The sequence below is a fragment of the Tursiops truncatus genome, chromosome 11 (assembly GCF_011762595.2).
Source record: "Tursiops truncatus isolate mTurTru1 chromosome 11, mTurTru1.mat.Y, whole genome shotgun sequence".
In the NCBI taxonomy this organism is placed as follows: Eukaryota; Metazoa; Chordata; class Mammalia; order Artiodactyla; family Delphinidae; genus Tursiops; species Tursiops truncatus.
The window spans coordinates 62,697,450-62,718,095 of record NC_047044.1 but is presented as its reverse complement, the minus strand read 5'-3'; the positions used below and the strand labels follow the sequence as shown (position 1 = coordinate 62,718,095).

The window sequence follows — 20,646 nt, the reverse complement described above, 5'->3', positions numbered from 1 at the left end:
AACAGTCTCATTGAGACTTGTCAGGCATCTCCTACCACCTGGTCCCAAAATCAATGCTGTGTGTTTGAAGTTTTGTCATGGCAGTGCCTCACTTCCAGGGAACAGATTCTGTTCCAGTTATCTGTTGCTGCATAGCAAACTACTTCAAACTTAGTGTCATAACACAACAACAATTTTGTTGTCCTCACAGATTCTGTTGACTAGGATTTGAACAGGGGACATAGGGGATGGTTTGTCTCTGCTCTATGATGTCTTGGGCCTCAACTGGGAAGACTCAAATGTCTGGGGGCTGGAGTGAGAGAATCTACTTCCAAATTGGCTTCCTCCCTCACATGGCTGCCACTTGGTGAGCATGGCTGGAAGACCGGGCTCAGCCTGGTCTCTTGGCTAGAGCACCCACACATGCCTCCCTAGCGTGGTGGAAAAAGGAGCTAACAAAGGGGCACAGAGCACCTACTGTGTACAAAGCACTTCCATAGCCGGCAGAAGATAGGAGAGGGAGAAATCACCAGGAGTGTTGCAGAAGAGAAACCATACCCAACAGCTCCAGACCATTTAGCTGAGAGTCCCAAGTGAATGTGCTTTAAAGTGGCCCCAGCAGGAAAGCAAGCGCTGAGGAGCTGTGGAGCTGTGAGAAGGGGAGGCCTCTGAGCGGGGTGGGGCCTCTGAATCGTTTTCTCAGCTTGCTTCCTGTCCACCGAAGTTCAGGAGTCCAAAGTCCTCTTTGTTTTGAGACAGGGTGAGGTTCGCTACTTTTGGCAGAGTTTTCCCAGAAAAGAAAGCAGAGACCCCAGGAGGGGTTGGGGAGGGTGGGCTGGGGAGAGAGGATCTTAGCCGTCTGTGTGTGGGGATGGGGGTAGGGGACAATCAGTGAGCGGGCAAACACAGGTTCGCTGAGAGTCGCCAGACTTGAGTGAGGAAGATGGCAGGTGTAAGCCAGGTCAGGTCAGCTCAGCCCTGAGTTCCTCAGAGGAACCTGCTAATGTAATCATCACCCCATGTGCCCTGTAATCCCACCCCCGGTCGCTCACTCGTGTATAAACTTGGACAAGTCACTGTACCCTCTGCTCCGGAGATTCCTCTTAGGTAAAATAAAAGGGTTGGAGGAGGTTCATTCATTAATTCCATTCATTCAAAGGCTGTGTATTGACGCCGTTTGCCATAAGACCTATGAATTCAAGGGGGAACAAGACAGAGTTCATGCCTTCAAGCAGCTCAGGTCTTATACTAGGAGACAGAAGGAGAGGTTAAAACGCAGCTAGAGTGGTACAGAGCAGGAGGGGTCCGAGGAGGGAGTGGCCAGGGCACCTGGGGGAAGGACTGAGAAAGGCTTCATAGGAGAGGCAACTCTAAAAGCCGCTGTTCTTGGGGATCCTTCCAGGTACAACACAGGCTTTCCTTCTAGGGAACCAGATTTTGGGTCAAAATAAGGAAGACTCTTCTAACAGAACAGCGCACAAAAGAACAGGCTTCCATGGAAGGCTTCCTGTCGGGAGGAGCCTCTGTCAGGGCTGTCACAGGTGCAAGGATCCAAAGGGCCTCCGCCAAGGGTCTATATATATTGACAGGAGGGCCAGTGTGGAACGTGGAGGTTTAATTCTCACTGAGCTACACTAGGAGCAGCAGCTCTGGCGTGAACCCCTCACACTGCCCCCCTCCCCCACACACACATACACACACACTCCCTGAGCCATCCGAGGGGACGAGCAAAAGGCAGGCAAAGGAGAAGATTCAGGTGTCATTATTACTTTTATTCTTATCTCCTGTCAGTCATGGACCAGGAAGGTGAGGCCAGGGAAAGGAACAGCGCAGATCCCAGGAAACTTGGAGGAGCTGAGGCCTGAAGGGCTTGTTTCTGGGGGTGTGTCTCTGCCCTCGGACACTCGAGAGAAAGCTCTGGGCCTGGGTGGCACAGGGGTGTTTCCAACAGACAGGTAAACAGCGTCTGAGATACGACAGTGGCTGGACTAAAGGGAACAGCAGGAGGCTGAGGCAGAGAGTGGTCTGGGGTGATCCGAGAAGAGCAGGGAATGAAGGCCAGTGGCCAGATCCGGCCCGCAAACCTCAGGCCGCACATCTTTCTGCTTCTCGCCTGCAGAACCAGGCCCTGCTTTTCCTCAGGCAGCCACTGAGGGGCAGCAAAGTGCTTGAGTGAAATCCCAGGTGGGCCAGGGAGGGGAGAGGTGGAGCCTTTTGGAACAAGGGTGTCTGTCTGATCCTGATGCCCCCAGGAGCAAAAGACGAGGATGGCAGAACCAAGATTCCAGGGGCTTCCCCAGGCGATACAGGCGCCACACCTGAGCCTGGGAATCGGTGCTAGAGGCCAGGGACCTGTGTGTACCTCCCTGGCCCCCCCATCTACAATCCCCAGGAGAGGATCTTTTGCTCTGTTTTCCCCTCAGTAAGAGACCTCTGACCTGCATCACAGATGGTCAGATTCTCGGCTGCCTGCAGTTTTATAAAATCCAACCCACCCCTTCCTGGGCAGGGAAGCAGGCTCCTCTCCTCCTCGGCAGCTTGTGCCACCTGCCCAGCTTCGGTTTCTCTGTTTCTCGAAATCCTGCATTCCTGTTCCCCACCCTTCCTCCTTCCAAGGCCCATCCAGGCGTCCCTGGGGTGCCTCATGGCTTCAGTGCAGGTGGAACACAGGAGCCTCAGCCCTGGCTCTGCTGCCAGCTCAGCATGTCCTGGACCCCTCTCAGGACCCAGAATAAGGGACTCCGCAGCATACTCTGCTATGCGATGGCCCTGAGTTGCCCTGTCACATTGTATATTGCTGAGTGCTTGCTTTCCCCTTCACGCTTTTGGAGCTCAGCCTTGGAAAAGCTGCGTAAACGCCAAATTCTGCATAAACTGTCCTAGGAAGAGGAGGGCTTTGACAAGTGGATTCTGGGAAGCATGACCAAGGCCCAGGCTGAGAATTACAGGGCAAGGGGTGGGGGAAGTAACCCCTCTAGCACTGGAACTGGAGATTAGGAGAGGAATCGAGGGGACCTCGGAGGAGAGGTGGCAACTGGATAAGGAAGTCAGCGCAAATAAATGTTCTGGTGCCTGTCCCTGCGGCACTCTGGCCACGGTCTTCCATCTTGCTGACAGGAAAACTGAATCACAGTCAGTAAGAAACACTTGCTTAATACCATGAGCCCGTTGGCAATGAGGCTGGAAATCAGACACCAGAATCCTGCTTCCCAGCTTGTGTTTAGAAGGTGGAAACTACAGAGTACAAAATCTGGTGGTGGTAACTGGGGTGGGGTGGGGAGGGAAGGCCAGGGGTGGTAATGAGGACGACGAATCCCCCGAGCTGTCAGGGCCTGACCATCCAGTCTCATTCCAGCCCCCATCCAGTCTGTTAGCCTCTCCATCACCTCAGCTTTCCTCTCTGCAATGGGGATGCACTGAGTACTACCCTCGTAGGGTTGCCATATGGATTAATTTAGACCAGCACGCGGGGCGCATCCCACCTGTGCTCCCAGTTGCCTTTATCTCACACACCAACACCGCCATCCATTCTTGGTTCCCTCTCTCCTCATACCCGAGATGGAACAAAACTTCAAATGCTTCTGCAATATTTCTTACAAGTTGGAAATAGGAAGGGCGGAGAGGGAGGGATCAGGAGCACCTAGATAGCATACCTAGTTATCCCCCCACCCCCAGGGGCAAACAGAGCCACTGGCATATGGGGAGAGAGGCAACCCTGGAGGGAGAGGCCAAGGAAGGGTCCAGGTATCCACTCTGAACCTCCCCGACTCCACACAGTAACTTTCCACTGGCCCAGTTAGCCGCTAGCAAGGGCAGGCTGCACGCTTCCCCCAGGTGTGGCCCCCGGGTCCACTCCCCAGCAGACTTGCAGGGGGCTGGGTGGCTGACGCACACCCTGCGTGAGATCTCAGCCGCCCAGAGGCTGATAAGGAGACCCGACCCCATCACATGGGGACCAGCTGGAGGGACTTGCCCTGGTTGTTAACATCAGCTGGACGCCTTCCAAATTGGAGAGATGAGGAGATAAGGAGTGAAACGGCGACATGGGCACTGCCAATGGAGGCCTCAGGAGGCCTGACTGGGGATAAGCCAGCAACTGGCAGAGGATGGGGGGAGGCTTTAGGAAGTGAGATGGGCAGAAAGACCATGGGGAAGGGCTGGAGGCAGGGCCGGACTCCCTCCTGATGGGGCTGGCTCAGTTGCTAGATAAGCCTCCCTTCCCTAGAACACCCGGTCCTCCAGGGCCCAAGCCCTCACTCGGCCTCAGGTCTGTGGGAGCAGCCTGGGAGTTTAAGAGAAGAGGTGAGCAGATGTTGGTTTCAGTCCTGCCACGCCTCCCAGGAGGATGCAGGTCTGGGTGAGTTAGCGGTGCTGCAGAGCCCAGGCCTCCCAGTTGGTTGGCTGCCTGCTCCCACCTCCCATGGAGCCTCAGGACAGGTCCCCACTCAGTAGCAGGGCCCCTGCCCCCACCTCCTGCCCCAATAGCTCTGTGTCATGACCCAGGAGGGTAAACCAAGGCAAGCACAGATGGTACTGGCTTCCTGCCCCTCTCTCTGCTGCAGGGCTCTGGTGCCTAGAACAAGCCGCTGGTCCCAGAGCTGAGAGAAGATAGGCAGCCTGGAACAGCCATCCTGTTCACCCACTATCCCCATCCCCCCACTGCAGAGCACCCACATCTTGTCTCCCAGTTGTCCTCTCCACCCCTTTCTTACCGAATGTCAAAACCTAACCTGGAAGGAGGGAGAGGAGGCAGGGGTGGGCACAGGACAGTGTGCCCCATAGTCCTACAGCTGTGGCAACTTCAGGAGGGATCATGGTGGGGCTGCAGGCCTCGGCCAGGCTTCCTGGGATCTTTTTCCCACCTCTGAAATCCTGCTGGGCTTCTCCCACTCATCCCTTGGGTCCTCAAACCCAGAGGAACTTCCAGCCTCGACTGTCTCAGTTTGGGAGATATAACTGGGGGGAAGGGGTGGCACAGGGGATGGTGTGACCTGGGTACCGCAGGGCCCCTGATGGCATGGGTACAAGCTGCAGAAGGTGAGGATGAGGGCTGGCTGAGGGAAGTGAGCAGGCTGGCCAAAGGCTGGGCTGGCAACTAGCTTTATATCTGGGCTGGCAGGAGCACGGGGTGGGGGTGTCAGAGGACCAGCAAGGGGGCATTCTCTGAAGGAAGGCGGGGGTGGGAAGGGCTCCTCATTCCCGGTTGGTGCCAAAAAGCTGCAGGAAGAAGGTGAAGATATAGATGATGTCTAGGTAAATGTTGAGGGCTCCAAAAATATACTCCTCAGGGCTCAGCGAGTGGCGTCGGCTACCCATCAGCAACTGGGTGTCAAATGCCAGGAACTGAGGGAAGGGGGAAGAGAGAGAGAGAGGTCAGAAGGTCTGGTCACTGTGACACTGGCCAAGGGAGCCCAGTGTCCCAGCCCAGGCCCACCCCCAATTTTGTTATCACGGGCTACCTGGCTGCTCAGTGACCCTCCTGTGACAGCCCGGAATGTGGCACTTTCCCAACACCTTCCATCCCTAATTCAACACTTATTTACTGAGCACCTACTATGTGCCAGCCACCAATGCAGGAAAGAACAAGACAGACAAGATCCCCGACTTCGTAGAGCTTAGAGTCTAGCGGGAAAGTAACTGTTAGTATGGTGAGTAACAAAGAGAAACACAAAGTGCCACAGGGGGCTGATAACGGGAACCTGACCAATGTGAGTGTGTCAGCGGTCAGGGAAGGCTTCCTGGAGGAGGGGACCTTCAAGCAGAGGCATAGTCTTCTTGCATTCCCTCAGGGCCCTACTCAGAGGATGAACGAATGCTCCATGTAACAGTGAGCAGGGAGCAGGCACTTGTTAGGTGCTTTACAGACATTAGCCTACTTTGTCCTAATAACGTCCCTATTGAGTAGGGATTCTACCTTTCTTAGAGGAAACCAAGGCCCAGAGATGTTCAGTACTTAACCAAGGTTACAGGGCTGGGAAGTGGCAAAGCCAGGATCTGCACCCAAGCAGGCTGGCTCCAGAGCCCCCTCATTTAGCCATTCTGCTCTGCAGCTTATGGGCAGCACCCAGGGTTAATGTGTATCCTACCAGGAAACAGGCTCCCCCAAGAGCCCCAGTGACTTGCTCAGAGCTGCAGAGACAACGAGGAACACCATGCCATGCCTGCTTTTGGGGGCTCACCACTTAGTGGGGGACACTTACAGATGATTACAATAAAACCTGGTAAATGCCATAATTAGTGCTGATTGGGCAGGAAGAAGGTGGCCCGGGAGAGGTGACACTTTCCCTGGGGCTTGAAGTATGAGTAGGAGTTTGCTAGACTAAGCAGGCCTGGGGAAGCCCTGGAGGTGAGGGCGGTGGTGTGCAGAATGAGGAATTCATTGTGGCAGGAGCAGTGGGGCAAAGGGATGGATGGACAGAGGCTGGAGCCCAGGGGCCAGAGGTTCCAACAGGGAGCAGCTCCAGTATGTGGGACATCAAGGCATCTCACCCTTGAGCGCGGGGAGGTGGGCATGATTACAAGTATGGGCTTGAAAGTCAGACCGACTTGGATTCCAGTCTCAGCTCTGCTACTCACTAGCTCTGGGATCCTGGGCCAGGTTATTTAGTCGTTGTGAGCCCGTGAGTCCACCTTGGCAGAAGGGAGGTGAGTGTGCGTGCCTCCTGAGGATGTTGTGAGAGTGAGATAATGCGTGCAAGGTGCCTGGCAAGGTGCCTGACACACGGTAAGCACTTAATAAATGGTGGTTGTTAGTGGAGTTTTATTGTTATATCTGCAGAAGGAGAGGTGCCCCCTTGAGAACTTGTGTGCGCTGCTGCTGAGACTCAGGTCTCCTGCCACTCAGCAAGGAGGCAGAAATGTCACTAGGGAAGCTGTGTAGCCTTAACAGCAGGCAAATGGAGAACCAGAGCCAGGGCTGAGGGGGCCCTGCTCCGGGCACGAGAACACAGGACCGGAGCCGGAACGCCTGGGTTTGGGCTTCTATAGCTTGGAGCCATCACCCACGTGACCTCAGTGTCCTCACCTGCAAAATGGGACAGTAATGACAACCACACCAGGGTGTGGTTTTGAGGGTAAAGGTATCACAGCATATGTGTCATCAACTATAGTTATTCTTTAGTGTCGTTTTACTCCACTCTACTCTGTTCCTTCTCAGTGTGATTTGGATTGCCAGGTAAAGTTTCCTTCTGTAGCAAGAACAGGCAAGGAGAGGGGCTGACTCAATGCTACCGGCTGCTTCGCAGTCACGGCTGCCAGCATAAGTTAATAAACTGCTGATCTGGCTTACCAATCAGTCACTTGCTTGGTTGATTTCCCAGAGCCCGGTCACCCCTGGGTGAGCTAATGAAATTGAATCTCTCAACTAGAAGGCTTGGACCTGACTCGGTCTGGGGGTGGCCTCTCCAAGGAGCCTCCTAGAACAGCCAGCTGGCTTTTCTCTTGGAGAAAAGAGGAATGAAATGGTTTCTGCCCCTGTCCTTGGCCAATGGCCATGGACGCTTATCTACATGGGCTATCTGCGAGAGCCTGCCACAAATTTCAACCCACTGCCCAGGAACACCCATCACTGCGACCTCATGCCTGTGAGCCAGCTGAAGGCTTTCCATTCATTTATTCCCAGCAGCATTTGTTGAGCATCTACTATGTTGTAGGGAACATGAAAGCAAAAGACATGATCAGAGATTACATTACAAGCATGCACTCACATAGGGGAAAGTAACTTGATAATCTCCCTGGGTGACGAGCGCTGTTCCCTAACATGTTGGCTGAGAGCAGATATCTTGGTCATAGTTAACATTGTAGTTGGCAGCTAAGATCTCAGTTGAGAGCCAACAACCAGATTGACCACTGACACCTAAAAGGACAGCAGGGGACTTCCCTGGTGGCACAGTGGTTAAGAATCCGCCTGCCAATGCAGGGGACACGGGTTCGAGCCCTGGTCCGGGAAGATCCCACATGCCAAGGAGCAACTAAGTCCGTGCGCCACAACTACTGAGCCCGCACGCCTACAGCCCGTGCTCCGCAACAAGAGAGGCCACCATGATGAGAGGCCCGTGCACCGCAACAAGAGAAGCCACCATGATGAGAGGCCCGTGCACCGCAACCAAGAGTAGCCCCCGGTCGCCGCAACTAGAGAAAGCCCGCGCGCAGCAATGAAGACCCAATGTAGCCAAAAATAAATAAGTAAAATAAATAAATTAAAAAAAAATTCCCCAATCCTGCCAAAGTCATAAAAAAAAAAAAAGAGGACAGCAGGTGCTTGAGTTGCGAGGCAACTGGATACAAGACCCTGAAGGAGGGGCACGTGGGTCAGGGGCAAGAGGCAGGAGCTGGGCGAGGATGCTACTAACTTACATCTGAACCGTCTTTTCACACGCTAGTCCTTTATCTCACTTGCCCAATTCACTCTAGGAGGTGGATATTCACCCTTATTATTTTAAATATGAGGAAAGGAGTTTCAGAGCAGGTGAGTGACTTGCTGATGGTCATTTATCTAGCTGGAACCAGATTACCTGTCTCCTACATTCCAACAGAGAAGGGGGGAGGGTGGGCTTGAAGGGAGGGAGGAAGCACGCACAGAGGGCAGAGGAGACAAAGGCAAACTTTCCTGGTTCACCTTATTGGCCAGGGCTGCACCTGGTCAGGGTCCCACGGCCATATACTCGGCCTGACCCTGCCTCGTCCAGGCTTATGTCTGCTGTCCTCCCAGAGATGAGGCTGAGAGGCTCTGGGGGAGCCATGCCATGGAAAGGGTGGCTCAGAGCCACCAACAAACAGGCACTGAATACAAAAAGCTGGGGTTGCAATGTGTTGAATCAGCATAAAAAATATACGTGGACCATGTCCATGCTACAGAAATGCCAGCATAAGGGCTCAAAGCAGCACACCCAAGGCTGTTCACGGCAGCTTAGGTTCTAACAGTGAAACCCTGGAAACAAACCCAAGCTCTATTAACCAGGGGATTGTTAAGTAAACTGTGGGCAGCAGTGCTGAAGCAGAAACATCTCTGATATACACTCTTATGAGAAAAGCACAACTTGCAGAAAAATCCAAATCACGTGAGCCCCTTTATGTAACAAAAAAACCTCACAAAACTATGTTATAGGGGGCCTACATAGCATATATCTATAAAATGCATATAGAGAGGTCTGGAAGGAGAGACAACTGACCACAGCTGTTATACAGCCAAATGACATTTGCTTTATCTATATCATTTAAGATTTAAAAAAATGAAATATATGAATAAGTGTATTCGTACATTATATTAGAAAAAACTAAGAGAAGGGTTAAAGTAACACAAAAGAAGAGTTTGTGAACGCTGTCATTTAACTGTCCCCATAATCCCCTGGGACAGGTATTGCATGATCATCTCCATCATGGAGCTGAGACTGAGGCCCAGAGAGTATAAATGACTCGCCCACTTCACACAGCCGAGAGGACAGACAATCCTATTCTGTTTCCACCATGTGACTGACACTGCTTTGGGGTGTGGGGTGGGGTGTGGTGTGTGTGTGTGTGTGTGTGTGTGTGTGTGTGTGTGTGTGTGTGTGTGTGTGTGTGTGTGTGTGTGTGTGTGTGTGTGTGTGTGTGTGTGTGTGTGTGTGTGTGTGTGTGTGTGTGTGTGTGTCTCTGCGACGCGCAGGTTCAGCGGCCATGGCTCACGGGCCCAGCCGCTCTGTGGCATGTGGGATCTTCCCGGACCGGGGCACGAACCCGTGTCCCCTGCATCGGCAGGCGGACTCTCAACCACTGCGCCACCAGGGAAGCCCTAAGCGTGGGCTTTGAGGATTCCAGAGAAAAGAGACTACCAGCTTTAAGCCCTTGTGCCCTCAGTTGGGTGCAGGACAAGGAGAGGGGAGCTGAGTGGAGACTCGTCTGGGGCCCATAGAAGATACTTCTCTTGTCTTCAGCAACCTGGGTGTCAAAAGTTGAAATGGCACAGACGACCTCTGCATGCAGCCCTGGGTCCTGGGGAGCACTCCCAGGTGGGTCACCACCACCAAAGGAACAGGGTCTGGCAGCCGTGTGAGCCAGAAAGTCTGGCCCAAGATAAAAGGGGAGCAGTGTGAAAAGGTATGTGAAAGAGGAAGGGCATGCGTGTGATACAGTGCTTAAGAGCACGGACTGGGAAGTCTCATAGACCTGGGTTCAAAGCTTGCCTATGACCTTAGGCAACTGACTACTACTAACAGGTAATATTATTGATCACTGATGACACGCCAGGCACTTTCTGACTGCTTTGCACATATTAATTCACTGAAAAGTCACAACCTACGAGGCGGGTACTATTATTATCTGTATTTTACGGATAAGGAAACAGAAGCACAGAGAGGTAACATGACTTGATCAGTCCACACAGCTCGAATGTGGCAGAGAATGGATTTGAACCCAGCTACTGTGCTCCAAAATCTGGTGTTCTGAATTATAAGGTTAACATTTACAATAAAGGTGAAAGCTACCATGGTAGTTGAGAGACTACCATGTTCCAGGTGCTAGGCTGTTTTCTTTTTTCTGTTCATATATTATCTTATAATGCATTACCACAGCCTTGTGAGATAGTTAATACTAGCCTCATTTTAAGATGTGGCACAGAGAGATCAAGTAACTTGCCCAAAGGCCACAGTGGTAAGATGAGCTAGGCCTTGACTGTGGTTTGGGTGGGGTGCACGTGGCCACCAGAAGAGCCCCCCTGGCCCTCCTGATAGCACCTTTCCCGGCTCTGCCCCTGCATGCCTGTGTAGAGGCTCCCCTGCCCTGCTCCCTACGGGGACTCTGAATCACCCCTCCCTCAGTCTACCAGCACTGGGGCTGGGGGCCTTCTTTCACCTTCTCCAGGTCAGGGTGTTGGTTTGAAAGGCTTGGTTTGAGCAGGGCGTTGGTTTCGGAGGATTAGTGTCTCAGGAACTGAGACTGAGGTGAGGTCCAGGAGGGGGACACGAGTGCACTTTCCCCCCGAAGGAGCAAGTACTGGTCAATCCACCCTCCCTCCTGCCACCCTCAGAGGAATTCACTCAATCTCGAGTGGGTTCAGATGAGGCCTCGGGTGGGCATCAGGGCTGTTGTGGTGGCAGAGGGTGGGCGGCAGGACAGAGAAGGTTCTCACTGGGTATTTCAGGCTCATGTAAACCACTGAGGCAAAAGAGTCTCTAAACTCTGAATGAAATAAAGATGAGTCTAAAATAAAGTGATACCCCTGCCTTGGGTTTGTGTAGCCGTTTTTACTTTTCAAAGTGTTTCTCTAACTTTGAAGAAGGCAGGGCATCTATCACAGCCCTCGCTAGAAAAGCAGGGTAAGGGGTGGGGTGGGGGCAGACTGGAGTCTCTTCCCCAAATCCCTCACATGCCGTGGGAGGATTCACAGGACACACAGATTCCCTGTTGGGGCTGAATGGAAGTAACGGCCCAAAGCCTAGCCTCAGGGTGACAGAGGCTGAGAAGGCCTCTCTGGGCCCTCCTGCTGTGGGGGGACCTCTCTAGGCCTCTATCTTCCCATCTGTGAAATGGACAGGGAGACAGAGTAGAAAGAATGCTGGGCTGAGAGTCAGGAAAATGGGGCTTTCATCCAGCTTGGCGGCCAACAGTGCATGCAAGTGTGTGTGTGTGTGTGTGTGTGTGTGTGTGTGTGTGGTGTGTATGTAGTGTGTTTGTGATGTGTATATGGTGTGCATGTGTATATGTGTGTGTGATGTGTGTGTGTGGTATGTATGCATGTGTGGTGTGTATGTGTGTGTGGTGTGTATGTAATGTATATGTGATGTGTATATGGTGTGCACGTGTATACGTGTGTGTGGTGTGTGTATGTGGTGTGTGTGTGTATGATGTGTGCATGGTGTGTGTGTGGTGTGTGTGTGTGGTGTGTGTATGGTGTCTTGTGTGGTGTGTGTGTGGTGTGTATGTGTGACGTGTGTATGGTATGCATGTGTGTGGTGTGTGTGTGGGTGTGTAGTATATATGTGTGTGTGGTGTGTGTGATGTATGGTGTCTTGTGTGGTGTGTATGTGTGTGTGTATGTGTGACGTGTGTATGGTATGTATGTGTGTGTGTGGTATGTATGTGTGTGGTGTGTGTACATGTGTGTGGTGTGTGTGTCTGGGTGTGCTCTCTCTGGGTCTCAGCGCAGGGAGGTCCCTGTCACTCTGAGGGCTCACAGTCTCAGTGTTCCTTTTCTTCTAGGAACTGAGAGCAGACGGTCGTGTGTGTCCCCTCAATGGTGAGAAGTCAATGCCCAGCACTGGAGGCCCAGCACCTCTACAAACAAAGCATCTTCCTATCCAAGCTTCACTCATCCAAACACCACAGGCCCTGATGCATCCAGGACTGACCACACAGGCTCTCCGTGCCACCCCATCCCTGACTCTGGGACACTACAGTGGCCTCCTAACTAATCATCTCTCAGCCTCTCTCCTATTCATTAATCTGGCTTCTCACTAATCTTCCTTAAAGCATAGAGACTGATGTTTCCTGAGGTCCTCAAACTGGCCAGATGGGGCAGGCAGGAGAGAGTTCTGTTCCCACTGGGCCCATCACCTAGTTTCTAAAGTCCTATTCCTGGTTTCTTCCCTAGGTATCCAGGCTTGGCTTCCTGATTTAATTGGCTGGGAGGCTTAGCTTCCCCAAAGAAGGACCAACCCTGAGGCAGAGCAACCTGCCCAGAGTCATGCAGGCAAAGAGGCTCAGTCCCTGCAGGAAAGCAGCTGGCCAGGCCCTGGGCGCCACCTGTGCTCCCTCGCTCGCTCGCTCTCTCTCTCTCTCCCTCTCCCTGCCTCAACCCTCCTGCTCTGTCCAAACCCCTCCACCTTGCCTCATCACCCAGCCCAGCCCTCATGTTCCTCTGCCTCACTTTCCATGGGCTCCTACAGAAAAGCACTCCAGGAGAGGGCACTAGACGGGAGAGGAGGATGGGGCCAGCCTGAGGCCAGTACCTTTCGGCTGACTCACCCACTTCCGTTGGCATCTGAGTCTAGTGCCTAGAGGGGGGTTACGTGGTAGCGTGAGGGAGAAAACCCAAGCTTCTTGAGAACGTGCCAAGGCCAGTCGGGGTGAGGCCGAGGAGGGGCCCGTTCCTGCAGGCAGGACCACGGCCCTAAGAGGACTTGGCTCCCCACCTCCCCAGTCTCAGACTAGTCCATCTGGGTGGCCCTGCTCTCAAAGATGGCAGGGTCCTTCAGGGGAGGGGCTGAGGTCTCTAGGAGACAATCTTTTGCTGCTCACAGCCCTTCCAAGGCCCAGGCTGCTGGGGGTTGGGGTGGGTCTCACTGGGATCTGGGCCCTCCTCTGACACTTCTCTTCCCCCTTTTCTCACACATCCTTCTCGAGGCAGCAAGGAGGATAGGGATCGCTGAGTGACATTCTTGCCTAGCTGCAGTGCGGGAATGGCCCCTCATGGTGCTGAGAATTCTCCATCGGCTAGGGTAGGAGATGCCGGGATGGGCAGATGGAGAGACCAGGGGTGCTGGGCACTGATTCTGGGGATGGATTGAAGCTACAGGACCACAGATTCTAAAGGACAGAAGTGATGCTGGAAGCAGGATCAGATTGAGGTCAAGGACCTTCTGACTTGAGCTCAACGGGGAGGAATGGGGACCTTAGTTCTCATGGGGCTGGGCCTCTGTGGGTCTCCATCCATCTGACACTGAGACGAGGGAGGGGAATGAGTCTAGCAGCCCCTCCTCAACTCTCCCCACGCCATGGGACCCAGGGGACGGGCTGCAGGTCGTCCCTCCTTTGAGCCAGGTGGCAGAGGGCAGGAGATGGGACTGGGGCATTGACACCACGTGCTCCCAACCATTGTTTACATAACCTGCAGGATGAGCCCCAAACTGTCAGAGCGTTGCTCTCCTAATGAGACATTAACAGGTAATTAGGCGCAGTGGTTCCTCCCCACCCCCCCGCCCCCCCGCCGTGACTCACAGAAAACTGATGCTTAAGTCAGCTATGCACCCATGCTTTCTTTGCCTCACTCTGACAGCGCCTCAGCCGGACCTGGCCTCTCAGGCGTCTGTTCATTCTGCAAACATCCAGGGGTGCCTGCTGTGCGCCACGCACTGTTCTAGGCACCACGGATGCAGCGATGAGCAAGCCAGACCCAAATCCCTGCCTTCAAGGAACTTAAATTCTGCTGGACGGAGACAAACAATAAATAAACCAGAAAAATATGTAGTATGTCAGAGGATGAGACGTGCTATGGAGAAACGGGGGTGTAGGGAGCAACGTGTGTGCGTGCCTGCATGTGCGCGTGTACACACTCAGCACAAGAGATTGTAAATAAAGCAAACACTTGAAGGAGGGGAGAGAGGGAGCTGTGAGCAGATGGGAAGGAACAGACAGAGGCAACCTCGGGTGCAGGGGCCCCGGGCTGGGAGTGAGCCTGCCGTCCTCAGGAGCAGCAAGGATGCCAGCGTGGCTGCCACAGAGTGGGCGACGGGAGGCTGTGAGGTCAGGGAGGGCCTGCAGGCAGTGGAGAGCGATTGCTGGAGGCCAAGCGGAGGAATGACCTGACCTCATCAATGTTTAACAGGATCACTCTAGCTGCTGTGGTGTGGGACACAGACTGTCGGGGCAGCACCCGTGGGAGGCCATTTCAAGAATCCAGGTGGAAGGTGATGGCGACATGGACCAGGAAGTAGCCGTGAAGGTGGAGAGAAGCAATCAGATTCTAGATAGAAGGTGAGGCCAACCGGATTTGCTGCTGGGCCAGTTGTGGGGCGTGGGGAGAGTGAGGAGTCGAGGTGTCATCAAGGCATTTGGCCTGAGTGACTGAAAGGATGGAGCTGCCACTTACAGCAACAAGGAAGGCTGTGGGAGGAGCAGGGGTTCAGGGGAAGAGCAGGAGCTCAACTCTGTGCACATTAAGTTTGAGGTGCCCATTAGATTTCCAAGTGTGGACACGGAGTAGGCAATTGGCAAGTCTAGTGTGGGATTCCCAGCTAGCGATGTAAAATGTAGGGTCATCATCATAAAAGATGGTATTCAAAGTCTTGAGACAGTCTGAGATCCCCTAGGGAGTAAGTGTGGACGGTCCATGGCCCCAGAGTCCTCCAGTGCGACCCGGGAAGCAGGAGGAAAACCAGGAGAGCTGATGCCTAGATACCAAATGAAGAAGATGCTTCTAGGGGGAGGGAATGAGCAATTGTATCAAATGCTGCTGAGAGTTGAGCAAGATAAGGACTGAGAAATGACAGCTGGATTCAGTCACAGGGAGGCCATTGTGGACCTCGGAGAGAGCGTTTTTAAGAGGGTAAGAGAGAATGGGAGAAGGACTGAGTAGGAAGAAGGGAGGAAGGGAGGAGAGGAATTGGAGAGAGTGTAGATTCCATTTTAAGGAGCTTTGCTCTAATTAGGGGGGCTAGAGGGAGATATGGGTTAAGAGTGTTTTGTGTGTTGTTGGTTTTTCAGTTGGGAGAAATTACAGCCTGTTTCTACGCAGATGGAAATAATCCAGTAGCGAGGGCAACACTGATGGTGCGAGAGAGGGAGGGGGAACATTGCTGGAGAGATCACCCCAGCCTCTCCCCACTTCAAGCCAACAGAAGTTGTCCTCTTTGAGAGGGACAATGGGGGTTCTGGCAATGGCACCAGGCTGGGCACAGGACACCTGGGTCCTGTCCTAAATCGGCCCCTTCCTGGAGGTGGGACCCTGTGCCAGCCCCTTAACACCCGGGACTTCGGATGTGGAAAGCGGGTCTTCACATGTAGAAAGCAGGTCTAACAGCAGCACTACCTCCCTCCCTGGGTTGTGATGGAGATCCAGTGAGGTAATAGGTGTGAAAGTGCTTTGTAAAATGTAAAGGGTGGAACAGATGGTTGGGATTATTTTTATTATTCTAATAATGCAAGGGGTTATTAAACGAATTTAAAGGATTACTGTTCATCCAACCCAACTTGTACACACAGCCTCCCCGCATAGCTGACACACGTGCTGTGTCCTGATCGGCGCGAAGCCAAGTAAACTCCCTGACCCTCCATCAGCGCTCGCCCTCCTCCCGCTCTGCCCGGCACGGACCCCTCTTCTTCCATGTGTCCCTGGCAAACGCTGTCCTCTGAGGCCTCCCCAGTCTCCCTCCCCTCAGTCTGACCCTCCTTCCTTTCCTCCTAGCCGACACCCCACCCCCACCCCAACCTTTTCATCAAACTTTGTCTTTAGCAGGTACTGTGTGCAGGAAAGAGTGCTGACCAGGAGCCAGAGAAGTTAGTGCCGCAGGATGACCAACCATCCTGGTTTGCCCAACCTTGGAGTTCCTAGGGCGTTCCCCCAAGAAGTGAGCCTTTCAGTGCTAAAACTGGGAAAGTTCTGGGTAAACTGGGATAAGTTGGTCACCCTAGTCTTGACCAAGGTCAATCACACTTAGTTGATTTACCATTATCTTGCAGGGAAACCTTAGAAAAATCACTTAACTTCTTTGGGGTTAAGTTTTCTCATCTCTAAAATGAGAGGCTTGAAGTTTCACTAGACCCCTTTTTCAGTCCTGTCCAGCCCTCAGCTTCTGAGCCTGGAGGCCATTTACTCCATAGGTATTTACTGAGTGCCACTGTGTGCCATGCACTGTGCCCTTCCTGCTGACTGTGGCATCCTGGGCACATAGCACACACCTCACACTTTGTAGGTGCTCAATAAAGACCTGTGGAAATGAATGAATGAATCTACCACACCTCCATTCCTGGCTCGATCCCTATCCACACCCCCACAGTCTCTGCTCATAGTTCTGACCCCCTATTTTCCCCCCATCTCTGCTCCCCCACTCTGTCAGCCATAAGCCTCTGGACCCTGTGATTAAGCCCAGAACTCTGACCAGACTGAGTTGAGCTGAAAACACCAGTGAGGGACAGGAGGGTCTGGTCACTGCTCCCACTGGCAGTGGACATTTACCTTGGATGCCACCCCACCACATAAGAAGATGTCACCAACACAGGCTTGCCCTGGTGCACTGTCACATTCAGGTGCTGGGAGCCCACTGAGCGAAGGACCTGTGTTGGGCTGCTCTAGGCAGACATCTGCCCCTGGTCACCTGCATCTCCTGGGCATCTGCCTCCAGCCACCCCACTCCCTTCCCCACCTAGCCTCAGACCCTGAGTGGGGCTCTGGAGCCATCTGTGCGGATCCCCAGTCTAACCCTCCACTTCCAGGAGGCTGTCTGCTGTCTGCAAGTCATTTAAAGTCTCTGAGCTTCAGGCTCCTCATCTGAATCTGAGAACAGCAGAACCTAGTTTATAGAGTTATGGTGAGGATTCAGTACGTGTGCAGAGCTTGCTGTGGGAGAAGCAAGTGCTCAAAAAATACCAGCTCTCATTGTTACCATAACCATAATCATCATCATTAACACTCTCAGTCTGGTGAGGACGGCCAAGGACAAGCTCAATCTAAGTGCATCTGTCACAGGGTACCTGGAATCTCCCTTCCTCCAAGAAGCCTTCCCAGATTACTCCCAGCAGAGCAAGGACTAACTTAGTCCATGCGGCTGGGACACCCTCACTCTCCCACCCCAACAAGCAGCACTGAACCTCCCCAGGAGTCAGGGGTACCTCTTCCCAGCTCTGTCTAAAGCGTCAATCCTGTTGTTACGACCTTCCTTGCCCCTCTGCCCAGGTCAGCTGGTCTGTCTTAGAGACCTGACAGCACTGAGCCCCTCTGCGCCCACTGGTACTTCACAAGGGTTCAGAGAAGAGGACTATGAGGAAGATGGGGATGGTGGAGGGACCTGAGGACATGGTGGGAGGCTGAGAAGGCAGGGCCCCCGGGAGGCCACACTCACCAACGTAAACACGCCTGCTCCCAGCACGGCATACACTGCATGGAGCCAGGGCACCTGCAGGGCAGACAAAAAGTGGGCTCAAGGATGGCGAGATGGGCAGTGCGGCAGAGGGGCAGGGAGAAGGGATCAGTCCAGGAATGGAGGGTGTGGCACAGACCTCCCCAGTGGGGGCCCTCTCTCACCCCCCCAACCCTGCCCCAGACTGAGAGGTCCTTAATCCCCTGCGTGCTCACGGTGGGTGGGGGAGCCCCAGGGTAACAGTGATCCTGGAGGGCTGGCAGGCGAGGTCCAGACGGGCCAGCACTTCTTTCCTCCACACACAGCCCCAGGCTCAGGCTGGCCCAGGGTGACTCATCCTATGGGGTCCCTGCCATCCTCCCAGCCTGGGTCTGGCCTGAGGCTGTGCCCTTCTCCCAGTGTGGACTCATCCCTGTGCCGTCTGTCCCCATGTCGGGAGCTTCCTGGCTCTGCCTGTGTGGGTAAAGGGGCTCAGGTAGAAGGGGACAAAGACTTAGGCCCAGGGGTTGGGGGGGCATCTGGCATCCCTGCCAGCTGTGCTTGCTGGGATCCCCTGCAGAGGCTGGAACAGCACCCCTTCCCAACCTCTGCTCCCCCCAGGCCTCAGGGGCACCCAGCTGAGTGCGGAAACCTTGCAAGAGGTGCCAAACGAACAGTGCCCTCTGAAGAGCCTTCCCGCAGAAGACTCCTGGAAACACAGGCATTCCATCAGCCTGACCCGGGTCGATAAAGGGTTCTTGGAAGCTCTGAGGCCCCTTCCTGTATCCCTCCCCCCATCCTAGATACACAGAGGGCCCCCAGGCCAGCTCCGGCTCCTCCCTTCGTCAACAGGATCCTGGGAAGAGCCAAGGAAATGCCAGAACCAATCCTGACGTTCTGGACTGGGAGGCAATAACCTGGGGCTGGGCAGGATGGGGTAGGGAGGGGGAGTGAGGAATACTGCTCTCAGCCTGGCAGCAAAGGGGCAGTGGGGGACCCCCGTACTAGAGGTAGCTAAGAGGAGGTAGCGGCAGGTACAAGCCCTGAGCCCTCAGCACGGGTCCAACAGCTGCTCTCTTGGGTTCCCAGGGTTCAAACCCCCTCCTGTGATGCCCTAAGTCCGCCCCTTCTCCACCTGCAGCAGCCTGAGTTCCTGGAATGGGTCACTGAGCCCTGAGCAGTCTTAGTGGGATTTCCCAGGCAGGCCGGACACTTCTTAAAGAGCTGAGATTCAGCTGTCGCCATGGACACCCTCATGGGGCAGGGGTATGCTCGGAGCCCCACTGTCCCATTTCCCGCCTGCCTGGACAGCCAGATCCTGCCTCCCTGCACTTGACTGATCCCCCAAGGGGCCCAGGAAGCCCTTCCTCAGGGCCCCTCTGGGCCTGGTGGCCCCAGGGAGCTCCGGAGCCCCCTCCCCGGCCTAGGGTTTAAATGATCTGAGCCCTCCCCCTCAGCCTCACCTCCCCGCTAGTGGAGAAGATGGGAAAGGTGAAGCGGATGTGGCTTGTGGAGTGGGCAGGTGCCCAGACCTGTCAAGAAAAGCCTCGCTTCATTGTTCGCTTACACTGCCAAGCAGCCCGGGGCAGGACAGGATGGCAGGCTGTGAGCCCTTGGCTCGCGGCCTTCCCTGGAGGGTGTAGGAGGAAACGGCACCCTCGGGCCGGCAGTCCCACCCCCGCCATCCCCACGGGGCCGGCTTGGAGACCTGGAGACTCACATATTGGAAGGGCAGGAGGATGGCCAGGATGAGTCCACTGAAGAAGAGAGTCATGAGCAGCACGAAGAGCACACCTTGGCAGGACGTGAAGTCAAACTGCAGGGGTAGGACGGGCGTCAGCTGCCGGGGCCCTCAGGCCTGCACAGAGCGGCCCGGCATGGCGGTGTGCTGGCCAGAAGGCTGAGGCCGAGGCAGCAGGCCACCTTCCCGTGCTCACCCCAGAACCCGCTGTTCCTCCCCCTCCCATCCCAGGCGGCCCCCCCAGACACTACGCATGCCTTTTACCTCCCCCAGCTGGGGAATCCGAGCTTGCAGCCCACCGCCCCCGCCCCCCACCAACCTTCCCCAGCCCGAAGGCCCCAGGGCTGACCTTGGTCTGGAAGCTAAAGACAGTGACCGAGAGGCAGACGAGGGCCGTGATGCCCAGGCACAGCAGCACAGATGTGGTGTTGTAGTAGCTGCAGGACGGGCAGGCCAGGGGGTCGGCTTCAGGGCAGGGCTTCTGGTCTCCCCTTGCCCCCCTCCCAGGTCCTCCCCTTCTGCCAGGACCTGATCCCACGACCTCTGGCTCCCAGCCTCTCCCCTTTCCCAGGATCCCCCTTCTCTCTGCCTCCTCATCCTTTCTACTGGGACCCATCCTCCCCAACATGCTCACACTCAGAATCCTGTTAGAAGGATCTCGAAGAGGTGGGAGTGGGGGTGGGGAGGGGTTGTGCTGGTGCCTGGAGGTGGCTTATAGGGAACTGTGTGATCATGAACCTGGGGTCTTTTCAGCTGCAGCTTGAGAGGTGTCACCTTGCTCTCCTCCGTCTCCCACCCCCACCCACCAGCCTGGCCAGGTCCTGGAGGCCGAGTGCGGGAGGAGCGCGCTCCAAGCCCACGTCTCCTGCCTGCCTGAACGCCCCACCCCACCCCGTCCAAACGCTCCCTGGAAGGACTGTGCTTGGGGCAGCTCCCCTCAGGGTGTGGCCAGCCCCCTTCACCCTGGCCCCTTTACCTGGACAACATCCCAGTGAGGTAGGCCATGGACAGGGTCTGAAAGGAGAAGCAGGATGAGGGAATGCTGGGGGCCCAGACACCTTCAAGGGCCAGCCTGGGTCTCCACCCCTTGTGTGTACCCCTCAACTCTGAGTCTGCTTTGCTCACACACACATTTACCTCCAGGATTTCTCCCGGTGAAGGAGGTCCCAGCCGTCCCTT

At 54.7% G+C, this 20,646-nt stretch overlaps 1 protein-coding gene across 6 annotated transcripts in view; it reads right to left on the bottom strand.

The window, feature by feature from the left end:
• FAIM2 (Fas apoptotic inhibitory molecule 2) overlaps positions 1 to 20,646 on the bottom strand; it is a 46,530-nt gene that overhangs the window by 11,602 nt on the left and 14,282 nt on the right. For 4 of the 6 annotated variants that reach the window (XM_073788725.1, XM_033866755.2, XM_073788723.1 and 1 more), the window contains exons 8-11: positions 20,444 to 20,481; positions 19,817 to 19,904; positions 19,447 to 19,542; positions 17,730 to 17,783 (exon numbers count right to left, since the gene is read on the bottom strand). In XM_073788725.1, coding sequence (XP_073644826.1) covers positions 17,730 to 17,783; positions 19,447 to 19,542; positions 19,817 to 19,904; positions 20,444 to 20,481 — 276 coding nt within the window. Of the gene's footprint in view, positions 1 to 5,063; positions 5,323 to 17,729; positions 17,784 to 17,962; positions 18,201 to 19,446; positions 19,543 to 19,816; positions 19,905 to 20,443; positions 20,482 to 20,646 lie in introns of those variants that run through there. The other 2 variants (XR_012324414.1, XM_033866754.2) reach the window with 2 other exon arrangements.